Source organism: Brassica napus, chromosome A7 (assembly GCF_020379485.1).
Source record: "Brassica napus cultivar Da-Ae chromosome A7, Da-Ae, whole genome shotgun sequence".
Classification (NCBI taxonomy): domain Eukaryota; kingdom Viridiplantae; phylum Streptophyta; class Magnoliopsida; order Brassicales; family Brassicaceae; genus Brassica; species Brassica napus.
This window is the reverse complement of record NC_063440.1, coordinates 18,622,853-18,641,772: the sequence shown is the minus strand read 5'-3', so window position 1 is coordinate 18,641,772 and position 18,920 is coordinate 18,622,853. Positions and strand designations below refer to the sequence as shown.

At 32.0% G+C, this 18,920-nt stretch overlaps 2 protein-coding genes across 2 annotated transcripts; both read left to right on the top strand.

Annotated features, from left to right (window-relative positions):
- The first annotated feature begins 1,390 nt into the window (after positions 1-1,390).
- LOC106353301 (serine/threonine-protein kinase ATG1a) lies at positions 1,391-4,519 on the top strand. The gene is made up of 13 exons (XM_013793037.3): positions 1,391-1,816; positions 1,901-2,018; positions 2,088-2,146; positions 2,229-2,293; positions 2,373-2,466; positions 2,549-2,629; positions 2,711-2,822; positions 2,910-2,964; positions 3,057-3,262; positions 3,339-3,613; positions 3,689-3,950; positions 4,022-4,092; positions 4,202-4,519. Exons 1-13 carry the CDS (start codon positions 1,583-1,585, stop codon positions 4,388-4,390), a joined length of 1,821 nt encoding a protein of 606 aa, XP_013648491.1. The 5' UTR covers positions 1,391-1,582; the 3' UTR covers positions 4,391-4,519.
- A 7,487-nt stretch (positions 4,520-12,006) lies between these two features.
- On the top strand, positions 12,007-16,626 carry LOC106353299 (NAC domain-containing protein 66). The gene is made up of 2 exons (XM_013793034.3): positions 12,007-13,819; positions 14,190-16,626. Exons 1-2 carry the CDS (start codon positions 13,537-13,539, stop codon positions 15,026-15,028), a joined length of 1,122 nt encoding a protein of 373 aa, XP_013648488.2. The 5' UTR covers positions 12,007-13,536; the 3' UTR covers positions 15,029-16,626.
- Positions 16,627-18,920: the final 2,294 nt, after the last annotated feature.

Sequence of the window (18,920 nt, the reverse complement as noted above, 5' to 3'; positions counted from 1 at the left end):
ATGAAGACGCGGAATGAATATTATATATACAAATTAATTTTATATATTATTCTTTATTTTGTGTTTATTACGTATTATTAAAAAATTAATATAATGAATAATTTAGAAGCGAGTAACTATTGTATAATAAAATTTGAGTAATCACATAAATCAAAAAATCCATCTTGTTTATTTTGAATAATTTTTATTGGTAAATAAATAAAACATTCATTTTATATATTTTATATGTTATATAATTAAATTTATGATACTGAAATAGATATATTATATTATCATATGAATATTTATTAATCAAGGATTCATATCCGTATAGTTTTATTAACATTTGTATATTTTTGTACCAAAAAATTAAACTATTAATCACAAAATAGTTTTGTAATCTACAATCGTGTTTAAAAATTCAATGCAAATTTTAAAATTAAAATATTAAGTTCTCAGTATTTTTCCAATGAAAATTTTAAAATTAACATATTTATGCATTTTTATATGGTATATAGTTTAATTTTAATATATATATATATTTTTTTTAATCTGAATATCTATTAAATGTAACTTCTTATTCATGTGATTTTATGATTATTTTTATCTTATCATAACAAAATGGTTAAACTATTGATCACAAATTTTTTAATGTGAGAGTCTTAACAATATTAGTAATTTATAGTCATTTTAAAAATTCAAAATATAACATATAGAAAAAGTTTAAATTTTTTATCATATGATTAATGTGATTTTTTAGTTTATTTGAGAATATAAAATTAAACAAAAGGGATGAAGGAGATAAAAATTATTATCAAAACTTTATTATTCAAAATTATTCATTGTCATATATATATATGTTAATCATACTAGTTAATTCTGTAACTTTTATTTAAATAAAAATGAGAATATTTTTTTATACGATACTAATCAATTTTATATTTAGTTTAATAAAGATTATAATATATGTTTAGATGGACCAAATATTTTTTTAAAAAAATTCTAAGAATTATCTTAGGTATGACATGTGTCTATAAAAGAATCTTGTAATTCTCCTCAATTAATATATAAAAGATTAAAATCAATTGCAAAATTCATAAGCAACCTATAGATTAATATTATAAAATTATTAAAAATAAACAATCTTTACTTTTGGGCTTGATTTGATTTAATTAAAAGGAGTAAAATATTCAGAGATATTTCATAGGTCTTTTCCTCGTGGAAATTGGATCCAAGACGTCAAATTTTTCCCCCAAGGTTTCTTTATTGTCGAGTACAAGTTAAGAAACTCTCTTCGTTCATAAGCTTAAAACCAAAACTCAATCTCCCACACAACACTTCCAACAAAATAAAAAAAAATAAAGTTGATAGCTTTACTGTATAATAATATATATAAACCAATCACTTCCATCATCTCCTCTCATTAACCCCAAAAAAAAAAAAAAAAAACAGTTCCTTTGTTCTTAAAAAAACAAGTTTTGATTTTTTTCTCTGTTCTGTTTCGTTCTCTCGTTAACATCTGTGTGGTCGTCGTAGCAGTAGAAACAATGGAGGTTGATTCAACTAAATCCTAAACGGGTCAAAAATAAACCCGAAAACCCGGATGGACGCGGCGGCGCGACTGGTGGGCGACTACGAACTTGGGCGGAGACTCGGGTCAGGCTCCTTCGCCGTGGTGTGGCTAGCGAAGCACCGATCGTCTGGCTTGGAAGTCGCCATCAAGGAGATTGATAAGAAGAAGCTTAACCCTAAAGTCAGAGACAGTCTCCTCAAGGAGATTTCGATTCTCAGAACCATCGATCATCCCAACATCATCAGACTCCATGAAGCCATCGAGGTTTGGTTTTGATTCATTCTCTTTTTTTTGTGTTGTGTTTAATAAAGGTGTGAACTTTGGATGATTTTTTGTGATCTTTTGTAGACTGGAGATAGGATATTTCTGGTGTTGGAGTATTGTAGTGGAGGTGATCTTGCTGAGTACATCAATCTCCATGGGAAAGTATCTGAGCCTGTTGCTAAGCATTTTATGAGGCAGTTGGGTAATGATCTGTTTTTTTTTTTGTTATGTAGAATCTTTGTTTGATTGTTTGTGTCTTTGGGGTTTGTAGCTTTGGGATTGCAAGCACTTCAAGAGAAGCATTGTATCCACAGAGATTTGAAGCCTCAGGTGAGTAGAAACCTTCTTTATGTTCTAGTTTGATTGGTGGGTTTGATGAAAAGTGTAGTCATGGTTCTGTTTTTCTTTTCAGAATTTACTTTTGTCGTCAAAGGAAGTAACTCCGTTGCTGAAGATAGGAGATTTTGGGTTTGCAAGGTATTAATTTTACATATTGGATCTGTTTGTGTAGTGTTGAGATTGTTTTGGTATGTAATGGTTGAGATTGTTTTGGTAGGTCTTTAACACCGGAGGCAATGGCTGAAACATTTTGCGGCTCTCCATTGTATATGGCTCCAGAGATCATCAGGAACCGAAAGTATGATGCCAAGGTGAAGACAACTTCTCTCATCTGTTTGAAGAAAGATTTGTTCATTATTTTTAACTGTGTGATGTGATGGATGGATGTTTAAGGCTGACTTGTGGAGTGCTGGTGCGATTCTGTTTCAACTTGTTACTGGGAAGCCACCTTTTGATGGGACTAATCAATTCCAGGTTCGTTTGGATTGCCTCTTGAAGTTGTAGTGAGCTTATGGCCTTTTAATATGTTTTTGGGATTTGATTTGATCTCTGCAGCTTTTTCACAATATTGTGAGAGACACTGAGTTGAAGTTTCCTGAAGATGCTTTAAATGAGATTCATCCTGATTGTGTTGATCTGTGCAAAAGTCTTCTACGCCGAGACCCAAGTACTTGTTTATAACCTTCTCTTGTTTGTCTACTTGTCTTTACGATCTTTCAAATTTTCATGGAGAAATACGTTTATTTGACTGCAGTTGAACGCTTGACGTTCCGAGAATTCTTCAGTCACAGGTTCCTTCAGGAGGCAAGGTAATCACTAGCAGCAAACCTTCATCTTTCTTTTGTTCAACCACTGAAAACTTTAAATGCTTTGCTTAATCTTTCATACCAAATGTTGTCAGACAAACTCCGGGTGTTGTGCATTCTGATTCTACGGGGAAGTCCTCTTTGCCCTCTGGACAACTTACTAGTACAAACCGATTCAAAGCAAGTGCAGAGAACGTCTACAAACAAGGGAGCTCCTCTAGTGCCTCACCTTCTCACATTGTGTCTTCTGAGAAGACTAGGAAAGACACTGAGGGACAGTCTTCATCAAATCAGTTTGGAGGTTTTGTCTCTTACCCCTATTAATTTTATAAAGCTCAATTCAACTCAGATGCGCTTTGTTGTTGTCATGTGTGCAGTACTTGACTCGCTTGAGCTCATAGAGAGGGAGTATGTACTTGTAAACCGTCCTTCCGAAGGTTCATCAGATTGTTTCGACACATCACTTCAAGATTCCGGGACTCGTAACCTCTTACCAAAGAACGATAAAGGTTCACTTGAAGCACAGAAACCAGCAAGCGGATCATCATACCTGTTAACAGAAGTCCAACGGTTAACCATCGTTCATCCTCCAACCAAACTCCAACTTTTGCATCAGTACGCAGAAGCACTTGCAGAAGTAGCTCGTGAGATGGTAACTTACAACTCCTAGTTTCACCGGTCTCTCAAATGATTAATAGTAGAGACTCTAATACCGTTGTGCTTACAGGGCAATGCAGGACAGGTTAAGGAGTCTTTTGCTGTTACCCTCGTCGTTTTAGCTGCCTGGAGAAAAGCTTTAGAGATATGTGATTCTTGGATGATGTCCGTTGGAGAGTTGAGAGTGAATCCAGCAGATCCAACCACAGCTCCAGAGACTTCAAATCCTGATTTAAACTCACCAGCAGTGGCTAAAACTTGGGTGACACAAGAGTTTGTTACCGCGTTTAACCAGGCTGAGACTTCATCAACTCAACTAAACCAAACGAGCGGTTAGTACTAGCATTCTCTTTTATGTTTCTTTGTACATTCACTGACTGTATCTCCTTCTGTCTCTTTGCAGCTGCTACTCATATGCCTGATGCCATGGAAACAATATACGAGAAGGCACTAGCATACGGCAAGAGTGGTGGGGTAAGTAAAAAAGTATCAAACTTTTGTCAAAAGCTTCCATCTTTGTCATAAAAGTCTGAAACTTTCTTTGTGGGTTGGATCCAATTATTCTTTTTATTTGTTTTTGCAGGCGGAAGAGTATTTGAATAACAAGGAAAGTGCAGGAAAGTTATACAAGAAAGCAATTCTTCTACTCTCCTTTATAATCGAGGAAGCAGTGACTCTACCTCTAAACCCTCCTTTCTCATTAACCTCTGACGACAAGAAGCGGATTCTCTATTACATCTCTAACTTGCAGCATCGTCGGTCGCATCTTTAGCGAAAAATCGACCGCAAACATTGTACAGAAAGAAACTTTCTTGGCTCTGCTTCTTCTATTTTTCATGTTTTCTATCTCTTGAAGGTTCTAAACGGTTACTCTATATATTTGATGATGCTGTGACCAAAAGTATTTGCCTCCCCCCCTTTGTATAGTGCAATATCAAAAGCTTTGAAGTACCAAAAAAGAAATGGTAGACACATCAGTAGTACATAAAGTATGTAGAACAAACTATACAATCAACTTGAATATGATCATCAGTTTTAGGATTTGGCTAATACAACAATCTACTTTCCCATTATGTAATTGGCGATGTTCGGCTAAACGTGCGGTTCTTCCAATACTAATATATCTTAATTAACAGGGCTGGGCACAATTAATTAACAGGGCTGGGCACAAGTCAAAGTACTCGTTATTTTGAATGTAATTTCGACTTGATTACCTTATACGAATAATTAAATTTTCGAACTTGTTAAAAACGAGTACTATCTATCAAAAATAAATTACTTGGAAGTTACTTCAGCTCTACTACTTGCTATTTACGAATACTTGTGAATTATTTACGAGTTTTTCTGAGTATTTAAAAACTACTTACTAAATAATAATATATTAGAAATAAACGTGAAAGTTTGTTTTATTTATTCTACTTAACACAACATGTAAAATTACTTCAAACGAAATATTTGTTCATATTATAAAGAAGACAAATAAAAGAAAAATATATGAAGTTTTCAATATATAAACATTGTATAATTTTTTATGATGACATGTAATAACAAGTCATGTAGCTATTTTTTTTAAAGTAACAGGTAAAAGTAAATCATGTAGCTAAATTTTTAATGCTTGTTACTATATAATACTTGACTAGATGACTATTGAAAATTCATTATAGTTTTAGTGCCTAAAATGACTGAAGTTAAATAGCTTCGTCTGAAATATACTCCTTCTGGCAACAACAGCCTTACTAGCTTCACTCTGCTTTCACTGCTTGCTATCGATTGTGTCTTCAAAATCGCAATCGATCATCAAATTTCCTCGTCACTGATCATCAAAGGTCTTTTATGTACCAATTTTTTTAAGGTGTGCTTAGTTTCTAACTAAAACCCACTTTATCTTTAATATAATTTCAGTTGCTGAAAAAATAGTTTAAAGCTTTGAAACTACAATAAAAGAAATTATTCATCATTTTTGAGAACAAACATAAACTACAATGATAGTAGAAATTAAACATGATAAATCTTTAAAAGAAAATGAGAGCGAATTCGAACCAAAGCTTAAATTCATCGATTAAACCTTTCTGACAGAGTCATACAACTGAAATTTAATCACTTTTTCCTTCCATTTACAGAGAACTGTTGTTTTTCTGCATTCCCCTATATTAAGAGGTAAATATAGCATTTATCAGTATATGAGAATATATCATTTATTTTATAGAGAAACACATTGAAATAAAAATTATTTTATCTTTTATGATAGGAAAGTTCTAAAATAAAGATGGATTGGAGATGTATTTGATTGTTAGCCTAATAATTTCTGGTGTTAACTGTTTAGTGTTTGAATTCAGGCCCAAGGACCCAAATCTGGACAGAACAGGTTATGATTATGCTGAAGTTACAAATCTTGCATAACTTTGTAGCTTATAGAACGAACAGGTTATGATTATGGTAAATTAATATAAGTTTTTAAAACAAACTGCAAAGTTAAATTAAATATATATGTACAGACCTTTGGGTAAATAAATTTGTAGCTTATGTCACCAATGAAGTAGTCTCTTAATATGAAATGAGATAAGCACCACCAGCTATTTTTTTCATTATTACTAAAAATGTTAACACTGATCCATCTTGTGAGGGAAATTCATTTCCATCTAATCATTTAGGAATATATATATATATATATATATATATGTATTTACATATATTTTTTCAACTAACTAGATTACATCACTGCCTGCCTATGCAACTAGCCGCCATCTATAATACGCTAATGATGTTAATAACATAGCTACCATATTTTAAAGATTCTAATGTTCAAATGCGTTATAGGTGACCACAATGTTTACATCTATTTGAAAAGACAACACATGCATGGTTCAGGTTTTAGATTAATAATTGATGATATTTAAATTGTTTAATGATGAAACCAAGGTACGTACCCTTTCTCTCATGCATGCAAATTATTTAAATGCTTGATTCCGCTCGTCATGAGATACCAAGAGTGGAAGAACACAAATATTAGACGACAAATATTTTATTAAAAATCTAACTATGATTCAACAACCGGCAAATTTGGAATGTATTAAGAATTTCTTACAATAATATACCTTAAACAATAACAATAAATGACATTAAATTTTTGAAATATAAGATGATATCATAGAGTATTGTAAATGTGTATACCAATTTGATTTTTGGGTTTTGGTCCACTTAATATTTTCTTCTTCCCCCATCGTAATAGGATAATTGGATTGAATTTTTTTTTGAAAAAAATTGGAAAATATTTATATAGACGGTACTCAATACTAATTATAATAACCTGGGTAATCGTTGTGAACGGTGCAGACGTCCAATTTAGGTTCGTGGAAAACTATATTTCATCATCTATCAGCACAGAAGATAAGTTAGGACTAATAGTTAATTAGGCTTATCCTCATGTTCTTGCACCATCAAGGCTGCTAGCCTGCTACTATGTATAGCTGTATATATAGGGCAATTTTGAAACTTTCTGGCCTTTGAAAAAAGACGTTGTAAAATATATGGACATTTTTATAAAATATACTTAGTTCGTTTCATAAAAGTGTAATTTTTAATTTTAATTTTGTTTTAATTTTTTCTATTTTGTTTTACAAATAGTATCGTTTTACCTTTTTAATGTAAATTTGTAAACAATATTCTAATTTTAACCTCATTACTCTAGTGTATTAATTGGAGAATATATAAAAACTGTTAATGTATTAATAATTGATAAAAAGACCTTTTCATGACCACTCGTATGTATTATTTTTGTTGTGGACCTTGAGGTTGATTACTTTAATAAAAATGCAAATGTTAGCTCTGAAACTAGTTCGTTATAAAATCTCGTTCTTTCGTTATATAAAATCTCGTTCTAGAGAAATGCAAATTGTTCCGAAGTTCGATAAGACCTTCGTTATTTGGGTAATACCGCTATCTTAACAAACTAATATTTATAAACAAAAAGAAAGACCTTACCAAACGAACGCATAAGAAAGTCACACATGACACACCTATGGTATTGCCATTCTTAAATTATTTCGTTAAACAGTACTTAAAATCAGAACCCATAATCAATATAATCTCTCAATAAAATAGAATTCTGTACAACCTAACAACAATCAAGGTTAAGAATAGCATATTCAAAAACAAGGTTTTCACTTGCAAGTTAACAGGCATGATCTTCCCCGCGATCAGCTCTAAAGGAATTATTTCTCATTCCTCAAACCACATATAAGATTGATCTTAAGTATTAAAACAGCATGCATCTAGATCCGACCAAGTTGCATATTTATATAGTTTCAGTCTTTCAGATATGAAAGAATTTATCAAAAATAATAATAATTTCAGATAGTTATAACTATGTGAAACAAGAGAAATTTATTCACACAAAACTTAGTCACTACTGTCAGAATTTCTCTTCTTTTTGTTTTGGTTTGAGTCTCTCTAAAGTTACATATAGCTAAATAAAAACCTTAACTGAGAAAGAGACCCGAACCAGGGCTATATCGCATGTCTGTGATAAATTTAAGTATTTAAATTTTTGAATAATAAGAACAAACATCTTTGATAAATTAAAAAAAAAAAGAACAAACATAAAAGAGGATCGTTATCAACGAGAGAATAAAAACATACAAGATGAAATTGTCTAGTCTAGTGAGTTCAAGGAACACGTGCAAACAATTATTAGGCAACGGTGGGTACTTTATATTATTATATGTAATGGAGACTTTTGAAGCATTTTAATATGACAGATCGTACGTCCATTCACATATTCTTCCCCCACGATTTCCTTTGATTTTCTCTAGCCTACTGCTTTAATTATTTAATTTTCTATACTCTTTTGGAACTTCATATTATGTAGTCCAATAAAATTCAAGTTTGATTAACATTCCTTAATGAGACGTCGTCAGTGTATGGAACCCTCTGTTATTGTAGTATGTCTGTATATGGCTACAATGACTTACCTATTTTTGTATTTATTCATGTTTATATTTTTACGTGTATAATATACCTAGTATGCATGTTATTATTATTGCGATCGTCATCAGACATGTTACATGCACGTGTACCAAAAAACAAAAAACATACAAAGTACCTTTTTTTTGTTAGATCATTCAAAGTTACATATCTTCTAGTTTATGTATTCTTCTTGTACACACATATATGCACCGAACTGCAAAACTTTGATAATACATAACATTGATGAAAACTGAAAACTGTATTTTGATGTTTTTGGGTTTCTTATAATATGACTTCTAAAAACTACAAATAAACCGAGTAACACGAAGATTTTAAACATTTTTTTTTCCCGGATAATCCAGAATTTCCAACGGACCGAGGCCTAACAGACTAGTTTTTATATCACACTGGACATACCGGATTGCTCACAATGAAAATTAAATACTCATGTCATCTAAGAACACAAAGTTTGATAGGTTTCGAACTCGGAGTGTTTAGCACCTTTCCAATCCGGTCACACCACTCGTCTACCACGGTTGTGTGGCTAGGTTATAAACTTTTAGTCAGCAATTTATATATATATTGTTAGTATCATAACTGTTGAATATGATTATACATGATTTATTTTTGGCAACGACTTTATATCTCTTGAATTTGATTTACTATATCACAGACGTCGGTTCAAGAGATGAAATTTTTCAAAAAGGGTCTGGACCCTCGTCCGACAAGCACGAGTGTTAGTATATGACGTCTCACCATTAAGATTTGATAAATTTAACGACGTTGACAAATGAAATGACGATTATATATCAAATTAAGATTGCTTCCCATGCAAACTTTCTTCGTCTTCTAGAAAATGTTCATTTTGTTTTTGCTCATTAGTTAAGATAAGTTTATTTTCATTTTCTAATCTAGTTTCACCAACACATATGCTCACAACATACGGACACATATTATAGTAATATTCTTACAAAAAATGTTCATTGTGAATTTGAATAGCAAATGTTTTGTTAAGGAAAAATCAATAGGAGATATCGCTCGTGTGAATGTTTCGCTATCTAGGTCATCACTTGAACCATCCATTTCTTTTGTAATAGTTTCGTTAGGATTCAATATGGTAAAGTTAGAGTAAAAATTTCAATAATTATCTATTTATTTTGAATTAGAAACCTAAAAATTAAAGATAATATCATAGTCTGGGGTTGTTAATCCAAATAAATAGAATGGTCCAAACAGGACTATGTCATAAAATATATAGTTGATATTTGCTATAGTTTTTATAATTGTAGTTAGTCTAATACACGTATTATTCATACTTCACTACAAAAAAAAGCTAGTTTAACATCACTTATTTTAAATATTTGCATTAGTTATAAATGATGTAAAGTAATTTTGCATCATTTATTTAAATGACTCTGAAAGTGGTGATGCAAATAATTTATATCATTTCATTAATAATTGATGTAAAAATATCAAATATTTGCATCAATTATTGTAAATGATATCAATATGTATCAATTCTAAAAATTGATATTAACATTTATATCAATTTTATAAATGATGTTAATTTCATGTCAATTAAAATAAATGATTTTAATTACTATTTAATTTATCAATAAATAAAATAAAATCAATATAATCTTGAAATATATTTAATAATTATATAATTTACAATCATCGATTGAAAATATTTGTATTTCTACATTTGATGTGAAACATATGTCAGTAAATAAATCAAGTAAATATTTTCTACAACATATTTCTTATAATTTTCCATTGCAATATAATCTAAAGAACAAGGAAAATCAAGAAAATGAAAGAAAAATGAATTCAAAGAACAAACATAGATCGTAAAAAAAAAAAAAAAAACTTTTCTTCTCTATTTCTATCTTCAATTTTCGTTGGTGACGTGAAACTGACTCCATTTAGCATTCAAGTTAACGAGATTCATGAAGAATTTTTCTTCAACTGCTTTTCCCAAAAACATCTACCTTTTTGCAGAATATTCTTCATTTGCCACGGAAGATAATGATATCTAATATAGAAAAGGATCCATAAACATAAATTAAATTAGAAAGTAAAATATAATTTTCCAACAAGTGAAAAAACAAAAGAGAAATATTACCTTTCCAGAAAATTTTCAACAGATTTGTGTGCCTAGGAGATCCTAGTTTCCTTTCATACGTATGCCTAAGAAGAAATATGATGATCATTATTAGAGATGTGCTTGATTATTGTTGATGTTCTTAGAAATCAAAGAGTCTAGAACACTAAATTATAAACTGATAAATAAGTTTCAAAATTGAGAGGAAGAGAAACGAATGAATGAGATTATGAGAGAAGATCATGACAGAAAATAATATGCCTTCGTTAAGTGGAAACAGTTATAAAGATCATGGGCCAAATAAATTACGATTTACAAAAAGTATTTAAAACAAAAAAAATTGTAACTGCACACGTAAATCTAGGCTTGTTTATAATAAAACAAATTTTTAATTGATGTCAAACTACGTATCATTATATTACTGATCTCAACTTTACATCATTTATCTAAGTGATATTAAATTGGTATCATTTATCTAAGTAATATTAAAGAAAACTTGAAAATGTATCAATTATATAATTGATGTAACTCATATTTGTATCACTTTTTCTATAAGTGATGTAAGTTAATACAGATTTATATCATTTTTATTGAAGTGATGTCAAATAAATTAATATAGCATCAATTGTTATAGTTGATGTTAAACAAACATAATTTGTATCATTTATTAATAAGTAATTTAAATTAAAATCATTTATTTTTCTGATACTAGTTATGTGATGCAACATGATCATTCTTTTGTACTTAAGCTGAAGCTACTCTCTCTTCTCTTAAAAAATGTTTGGATACCGCTAAATTTATATTTAATTAGTTCGAGTGAAGCGCATGCTTTGTTTGATTTACGATCACAGATGACAGACCGCATTTTGCAACGTTATGTGTTCTATTAACGCTGCTTGAAATATATATATATATATATTGATATCTTTGAAATTATTTTGTCTCCATCTTCTATCACGAGGAGATTGTGAATTTTCTTGTACTATATTACTTCTCATCAATTGCTAAGTTTAATTATCATTATATTTGTCGGAAACAGATTTTATCCCACTCCACACCCGGTTTGAGAACCCGCTCTAGTATCATTATATTAAAGTCTGAGAAAGACAATAAGTCTACAAAAGTTCAAGGTACATCCAAGCTCAAGAGACAGCTCCCGCGGCTAAAATTAACGGAAATTAAAGCTTTATAGATATTCATAAAACATACAATACTCTTTTTTTTTGTTAAAGGTTTAATAAAACATAAAACATATAATACACCGGAGATTACGTCGCCCTTATGATCCACGCTTGGGACACACTTATAAAAGAAAGACCAAATACAAGAAAAAGGGAATCCGAATTATTCCTCAGTGAATCTATACTCTCAATATCTTTGTTTTCTATTGTTTTTAAATACCTTCAATATCTTATCACTGTATTTTCGATCATATCACTAATCAAATATACATTTCTCAAACGTTTTTATCAATTACGCTTTTCATAAATTTCTTTTTTTTTAAAAGTTATCAAAACTCTAATCATAATTTCTGAACGAATTTTGAGATCTATTAATATTACCTCATACAATGCCTTAATTTGTAATTATTTAAATCTACGTCCATAGTAAAATTAAAATACGTGCAAAGTTTAGTCTCGCATTTAACACATGATATATTAATGAACTTTTCATCAAATGACATTCTACGTTTCCGGCCATAAACCTTCACTTAAAATTATATTATATATTAAATATACCATTTCTATTCTAAAAGTAAAATAAAATTGACTAGTGTCTTGTCCATGGCGATTTTTAAGGTCGAGGGTCATAGTAACGATGTGTACTTGCTTCCTACATTACAGTTGACATGGACCCTACTTAGGGCAACATTATTGGTTGGACAAACTTTTGTCCTTAGAATAAATTAGTATTATTTTTTAGTTAGGGACAAATCTATAAGTAATTTTTTAATTTTGTTGATTATTGGTAGGACAAAAAAAGTCCTTAGCATATAGGCAATAGTTATTTGACCTGGCACAACCTCTCTATCTCAACCTTTTAAAGTTTTACTATTTCCCCCGCTGTAATTACAAATTGCGATATACTACCAAAAAGGATCAAATAAAGGACCATTTAAAATAAATATCGATCTTGACCTTATCGTTGTGAATATTTTGATATTCTTAGACCACTATGTTTTAGTGATTTCTTTTTGGGGCTTTATTATGTTATTTATATAATTGGGTTATTTAATTAAGTCGGGCAAAAGAATAGAAAACTGACGTGATAAAATGTAAACTCAGATTCATGTAGAGTATCGAAGTGGCAAAAACAAGTTTATACTAACATAATTGATTTTTGATTATGCGATTGGAAGCATACGGGTCGTCGGTGAAACCTAATCTAGAAAAGCTAATATATACTCGAGAGAGTGAATTCTTTTGTCAAAAAATATTTTCTAGAGATCAGAGTTTGTGTGTCTTGAAATCAATACATTTTTTCACAATGCGCTAGAAAAGTTATAACTATAAGATGTTTTTGTGTTGTCTTGGCTGAACGAATTCGCTATGTCACATCAAATGCCGATTATAGTTAGCTCATAGGTGGTAATTTTCCTAGCAAAAATATTTACCGTGACTCCATGAGTTCCATTTGGAATTTAATAACAGACATTTCACAATTATTAAACTAAGTTCATATAGTCTCGTATGCTTATTTGTAATTAGTGACGGCACATGCGAACGTATTATGACATCGTGAAAACACCAAATATTCAGGAAACACAACTAACACTCCAATTTTAATAAGGAAACTTATTAGAAAGATAATATAAAGTGAGTACAGGGACACATGCATTTTCCTCATGCATGATTTTTTTGCTTGTTTATGTAAAAAGTACACACACATATATATATACTCCGGTTAGTTATACACTTGTTCTATCTTCTTCTTCTTCCTCCTCTTTTCTATCTCTAACAATGAACATATCAGTAAACGGACAGTCACAAGTGCCTCCTGGCTTTAGGTTTCACCCGACTGAGGAGGAGCTCTTGGAGTATTACCTCCGCAAGAAAATCTCTAACATCAAGATTGATCTCGATGTTATTCGTGATGTTGATCTCAACAAGCTCGAGCCTTGGGATATTCAAGGTTCATCATTTATCTTTTATATGTCTTATTAGTAATAATTTTGGACCGAGTATATACATATAATTTTCTTGATTCTGGACAAAACGTAAATTAGGGCTTGTATATATTAAATTTAATCATCCGTTCACGATGAGTCGTAAAGTAAAGCTGCAACTAGTGATTATAAGGAAATTCGTAGAATTAATTATACCCTTTAAAAAAACTATACCCTTCGTCGCCTTCATTCACGTGATTCTAACGAAATTATACTATATTTTGATCGATTTGACTGTTAAAAAGGACTTGGCAGGAGAAATAAAATTAGACGCCATAGTTTCATCCATGACAATTCATCAGTTAATTAGAACCTAACTCTTGTTTTGCCATACAGAGATGTGTAAGATAGGAACAACCCCGCAAAATGATTGGTACTTCTTTAGCCACAAGGACAAGAAGTATCCCACGGGAACAAGAACCAACCGAGCCACCACGGTGGGGTTTTGGAAAGCAACCGGACGTGACAAGATCATATATAGCAATGGGGATAGGATCGGTATGCGGAAAACGCTTGTCTTCTACAAAGGTCGAGCCCCTCATGGTCAAAAATCGGATTGGATCATGCATGAGTATAGACTCGACGAGAATGTATTAGCCTCCTCCTCGAATCATGACGATGAGGTCAGTGTAGAAACGTGTGAGGTCATAGGAGGAGATGAAGGATGGGTGGTGTGTCGTGTTTTCATGAAGAAGAGTCTTTGCAAAACTGTAATTAGCAGCCCGCCGAGGTCAGTGAAAACATCTTCGTTCAACGAGGAGACTATTGAAGAAATTTTTAAAGTTATGGGACAGTCTTGTAAAGAGGAGATCATTGTAGATCCTTTCTTGAAACTCCCTAACCTCGAGTGCCTTAACAACACCGTCGCGAGTTACCAGCGGTTGATGGACGACCAAGTCCACAACTATCACGTCCCCAGCTTTGGCACTAGCTGGGTTACTTTGGATCGTCTCGTGGCCTCGCAGCCAAATGGGCCCAACTCATATTCAATCCCAGCCGTCGATGAGATCCCACAATCACCGCTCCATGGACTAAACCGTCCCGGTTTGTATAACACCGGTTTAACACAGGATTATTATACAACGGAGATGGATATATGGAACAATACAGACTTCGGGAGAACCACGACGTCATCGTCCAACCCATGGTTCCATATATCAAACAGTAGTGAATAAAAGAAAATGCAAGAGAGGAAGTGATTAATTACTGATTACAAAAAAAAAGAACATTTTGTAGAAAGATATAATAATCGTATTGTTGAAACATTGGAGAAAGGGTCAGATTTGTAATAATTACAGTGGTTATGTGAAATCATTACAGAAAACAAAAAATTCTCTATGCATTTTGTTTCGTGATTTTACTTTATATACAGTTGGGTTTGCTAATTTTATTTGTTTGGCTCAATAAATTTAATTTTGGAAACTAAATTATCATTCGTTGACCAAAAGCAATTACACTTTCGACCATAGATTATCATAATCTGTCACATGGTTTTGCCGGGTACTTTCTAGTTACATACTTACATTCGTTAAAAAGGTTTTTGAACAGAAGTAAATAATCATTGCAAGGGAGACAGAAAGTCTAAAATGAGAATTCTTTCGTCGATTGAATCTGATTACACTTAATTTTGTTCTTTTTTTATAGGGAATATATATTGTAGGCGAATTAAGATAGAAGGGGGGTTAGAGATGCTCTTAGTTTGATGATGAGTTGATTGCATCTTTCATCATTACAAGTAGATTAATTACACAGTTTATCACCTCAACAAACTTGGATAAAGATGCGCTAAAGTTCCTAACCAGAGCTAGTTAACCTACCATAAAACTGAACTGTTAACATCGAGAACTCCCACAAGGCATCTTTCCAAGTAATTTGATTTATACCGGTTGTGTTTTCCACCCTTCCATCTGTTTCCAAAAAGCAATGTGGACCTCTGTTTTAGAGGTCCACTATTATAGAAAAACCTTCAATAAATAAAAGCATTTAGACCATGATTAACTCGAGTCTCTTAACTGGGATTCTTAGCTTCGGCTAAGAAACGGTTCTTACATTTTTTTAGATTTTAACTAAGAAAAACTAAGAACAGTCTCTTAAATAAGAGATATAAGAGCCGTCTCTTAGCGAAAATTGTAAAAAAAAAAAAGTGTCAAATCATGAGTTAAGAACCCAGGTTAAGAGAACGGGATTAATCATGCCCTTAAAGCCCATGTATAAACCGTCGATTAAACGACAAAACATCCTCATTTCCCCTCGCCATTAAAGAGCAATCTCCCAAGAACCCAGCCTATTTTTTAATATTGTTTTGATTTATTTTTAACTCAAAAATTAAACTATTTAAGGATTTAAATATGATGCCAACAGTTTTCTTTCATTTTATTTTTTCTCTTCTTCTCTTTCTCTCTTTTTCTCGGCAATATCTCTCTTCCTCTGTGAACTTCGACCACCAAAACTTAAACAGATTCTACGATTCTTCTCTTTTTCTCTAGAAAATGCGGCGGTTAACCCTGATATAATGTCGTAAGGTCACCAACTACCAAAACCGAAGAAGAAATCACATTGGTTGGACCTTCGATAATGGCAGAAAAGGTGACAAATACGACATCGATAGATCTATGATTTTGATCTACAATGATTGGATCTATAGTGATTGGATTATATTTCTTGTTGTTATGTATATTTCCGATTTAGGGTTGTTAAAGAAGATTATGGGATTTTTATGATTTAGGTTTCTTCTTGTTTGTTCTCTCTCTTTCTGAAGGCATTTTTTCGTGTTTTTTATTTATTTCATTTTTAGATCTGAATTCTGTTTAACTCGGTATTACTAACTTAGTAGTACTCAATATTATGTAGTATCAGTCGAACTCAATATAACTAACCCTTAATAGTATGCAGTATAATCAGTATAACTCGATATAACTCAACCGGACTCGGTATATCTAATTGCCAGTAGTACTCAGGATTACGCAGGTTTCAAATAGTAACGTACTGCACCGCAACGCTATTAGTAATAACAATTTTTGTATATATACTTATACATCTATATGTTTTGTTAATGTTAGAATCGTACCGCGGTTGTTCCACACTCGAAATCAAGCTTTGAAACTTCTTATACGAAAGAGTAATTTATTGGACTACTTTGATGTAATGATGATCGCATATGAAAGAATCACATCCTAGCCACTAATCATGCATTATTAGGTCATTCTATATGCCCCACAGTACTTTATTGCAACATGATCTTCCCTGTGATATATATCTATTGAGCAACTATATATGAATATAGCTCGATCATTAAAAGGCTAACTTCGAAATTCGATAGTTGATTTTATTGTGCCAGTATGCTAAGTCTACAAAAGCCCATATAAGTACGTGCCGCATTAGAAAAATAGCTGACGATGTATCACTATGTAGTCTGGTGACAGTATGAACGCATCATGTCCTTTCAAAAGTCATCTCTTTTCAGCTTATTCTTCTTCCACGGAACTTCCTGCAAAACCAAATGTAAACACGTCTCAAATTATTGACGATTTAGTAAAGTAATTTAAAAGCTGATAGCTTAATATTCATATATATTTAACATTTTAAAAATCTATAAGCTCTAACTTCAAAAATATATCTCAAATTTTAAACATTTTAAACCATAATTTATATAATTATTTATTAAAAAATAATAATTCGGCAGCCATGTTTGGACCGCCCCTTTTGAATAAAAAACGCCTTGTCCATATTTTTATGACAAGACATGCAAACATTTTCATACGAGAATAGAAAGAAGTTAAAGATTACTTTACCCATAAGTAACACGTAGCCGGGTCAGAGAGACAATGGAGACGACTTTTAGTTTTTGTGATCTTCGTATCATTTCCATTTTCCGGTGAAAGGACAAAACTAAACTTCCCGGTCACGTCATCATCGTTAGCCCTAACTTTCTTCCACCGGAACCACCGTTTCAACGCGGCTAGATGATGAGGATGATCTGAAGCCAGATGCATTTTGGTAGGTTCATCAGGAAGGAGCAGTCTCGGAGGCAAATGAAGACGGCTGGGGTTATTAGGAGGAGCTCCTCGAAGAAGAAGAGTATGTTGTTTAGGCTTGCCAGGTTTTTCTTCCCATGAGAAAGGAACCGAAGCACGAGAGTGTGATAAGTCATCAGGGGAAGACAAGAGTGATAGTGACACGTGATGACTTATCACTGGTGATGATGCCGCCAAGACAAGTTGAAGTTTGGATGTTACTATCATCTCCTCTTCTTCATTGTCTTCATTACCCATGATAATAACTTTCTTGTTGCTGCTTATGATCGTTCCAAGGAGACAACGGATTCTTGAATATACGTAGGTAGTTATCATTGAAGATCCAAACCAACCGCTAGATATTGTTGACGTTGCAACCATTTACTATATCTTAAAACTGAAAGTCAAACCATACTCTTTTGTTGAGGAAGATTAGCCAGAATAAATTCACCTGACAAGTGACAACCACAACTATAAACCTATGTACTTGTGTCTTTTGGGCTTACAATAGGCCGGCCTATTGGCGTACTTGGTTTTCAGTGCATAATCTACAATACTTGGATTTGAAAAAAATGGAATGGTTATGGAACACAAGTATATAAAGATGTAACCGACCCGTCGGCCACCGCTAAACTCTCAGACCTAATAGTCTAATACGATTATCACTCCATGCACCGTGACGATTGCTAATCCATATACTTTCTTCTTTCTCTAACGACAGAGCACTCTTAGTTTTCGTTGTTATTTTCTTAACCATCATCGATAGAATATGTAAAAACTAAAACATAATTGCTTTCTATATGTACGCGTGACCATACTTCTCGACACAATAATGTATTGAAAAATAGATGAAATATATGAATCACACAACAACATTTCTAAACTAATATATATGTGATGTTGTTAACACCATAAATATAATTTGAATACCAAAATATGTAGGTTTTAGAACCCAGTGTTAATTTCCGATAATGTTTTAACATCTTATGACATGTTTTGTATAACTTGAATTCTTGATGTATGTATATTTATTTATTTTATTCAACTAGATATG

What these genes read in the sequence shown, in the direction of transcription:
- LOC106353299 (XM_013793034.3), top strand. Translation starts at nt 13,537, where the DNA reads ATGATTTTTTTGCTTGTTTATGTAAAAAGTACACACACATATATATAT. An exon ending in CGAGCCTTGGGATATTCAAG is followed by an intron (nt 13,820 to 14,189) that starts GTTCATCATTTA and finishes TTTGCCATACAG; the next exon opens with AGATGTGTAAGATAGGAACA.
- LOC106353301 (XM_013793037.3), top strand. Translation starts at nt 1,583, where the DNA reads ATGGACGCGGCGGCGCGACTGGTGGGCGACTACGAACTTGGGCGGAGA. An exon ending in AGGTTCCTTCAGGAGGCAAG is followed by an intron (nt 2,965 to 3,056) that starts GTAATCACTAGC and finishes AAATGTTGTCAG; the next exon opens with ACAAACTCCGGGTGTTGTGC. An exon ending in TCAACTAAACCAAACGAGCG is followed by an intron (nt 3,951 to 4,021) that starts GTTAGTACTAGC and finishes GTCTCTTTGCAG; the next exon opens with CTGCTACTCATATGCCTGAT.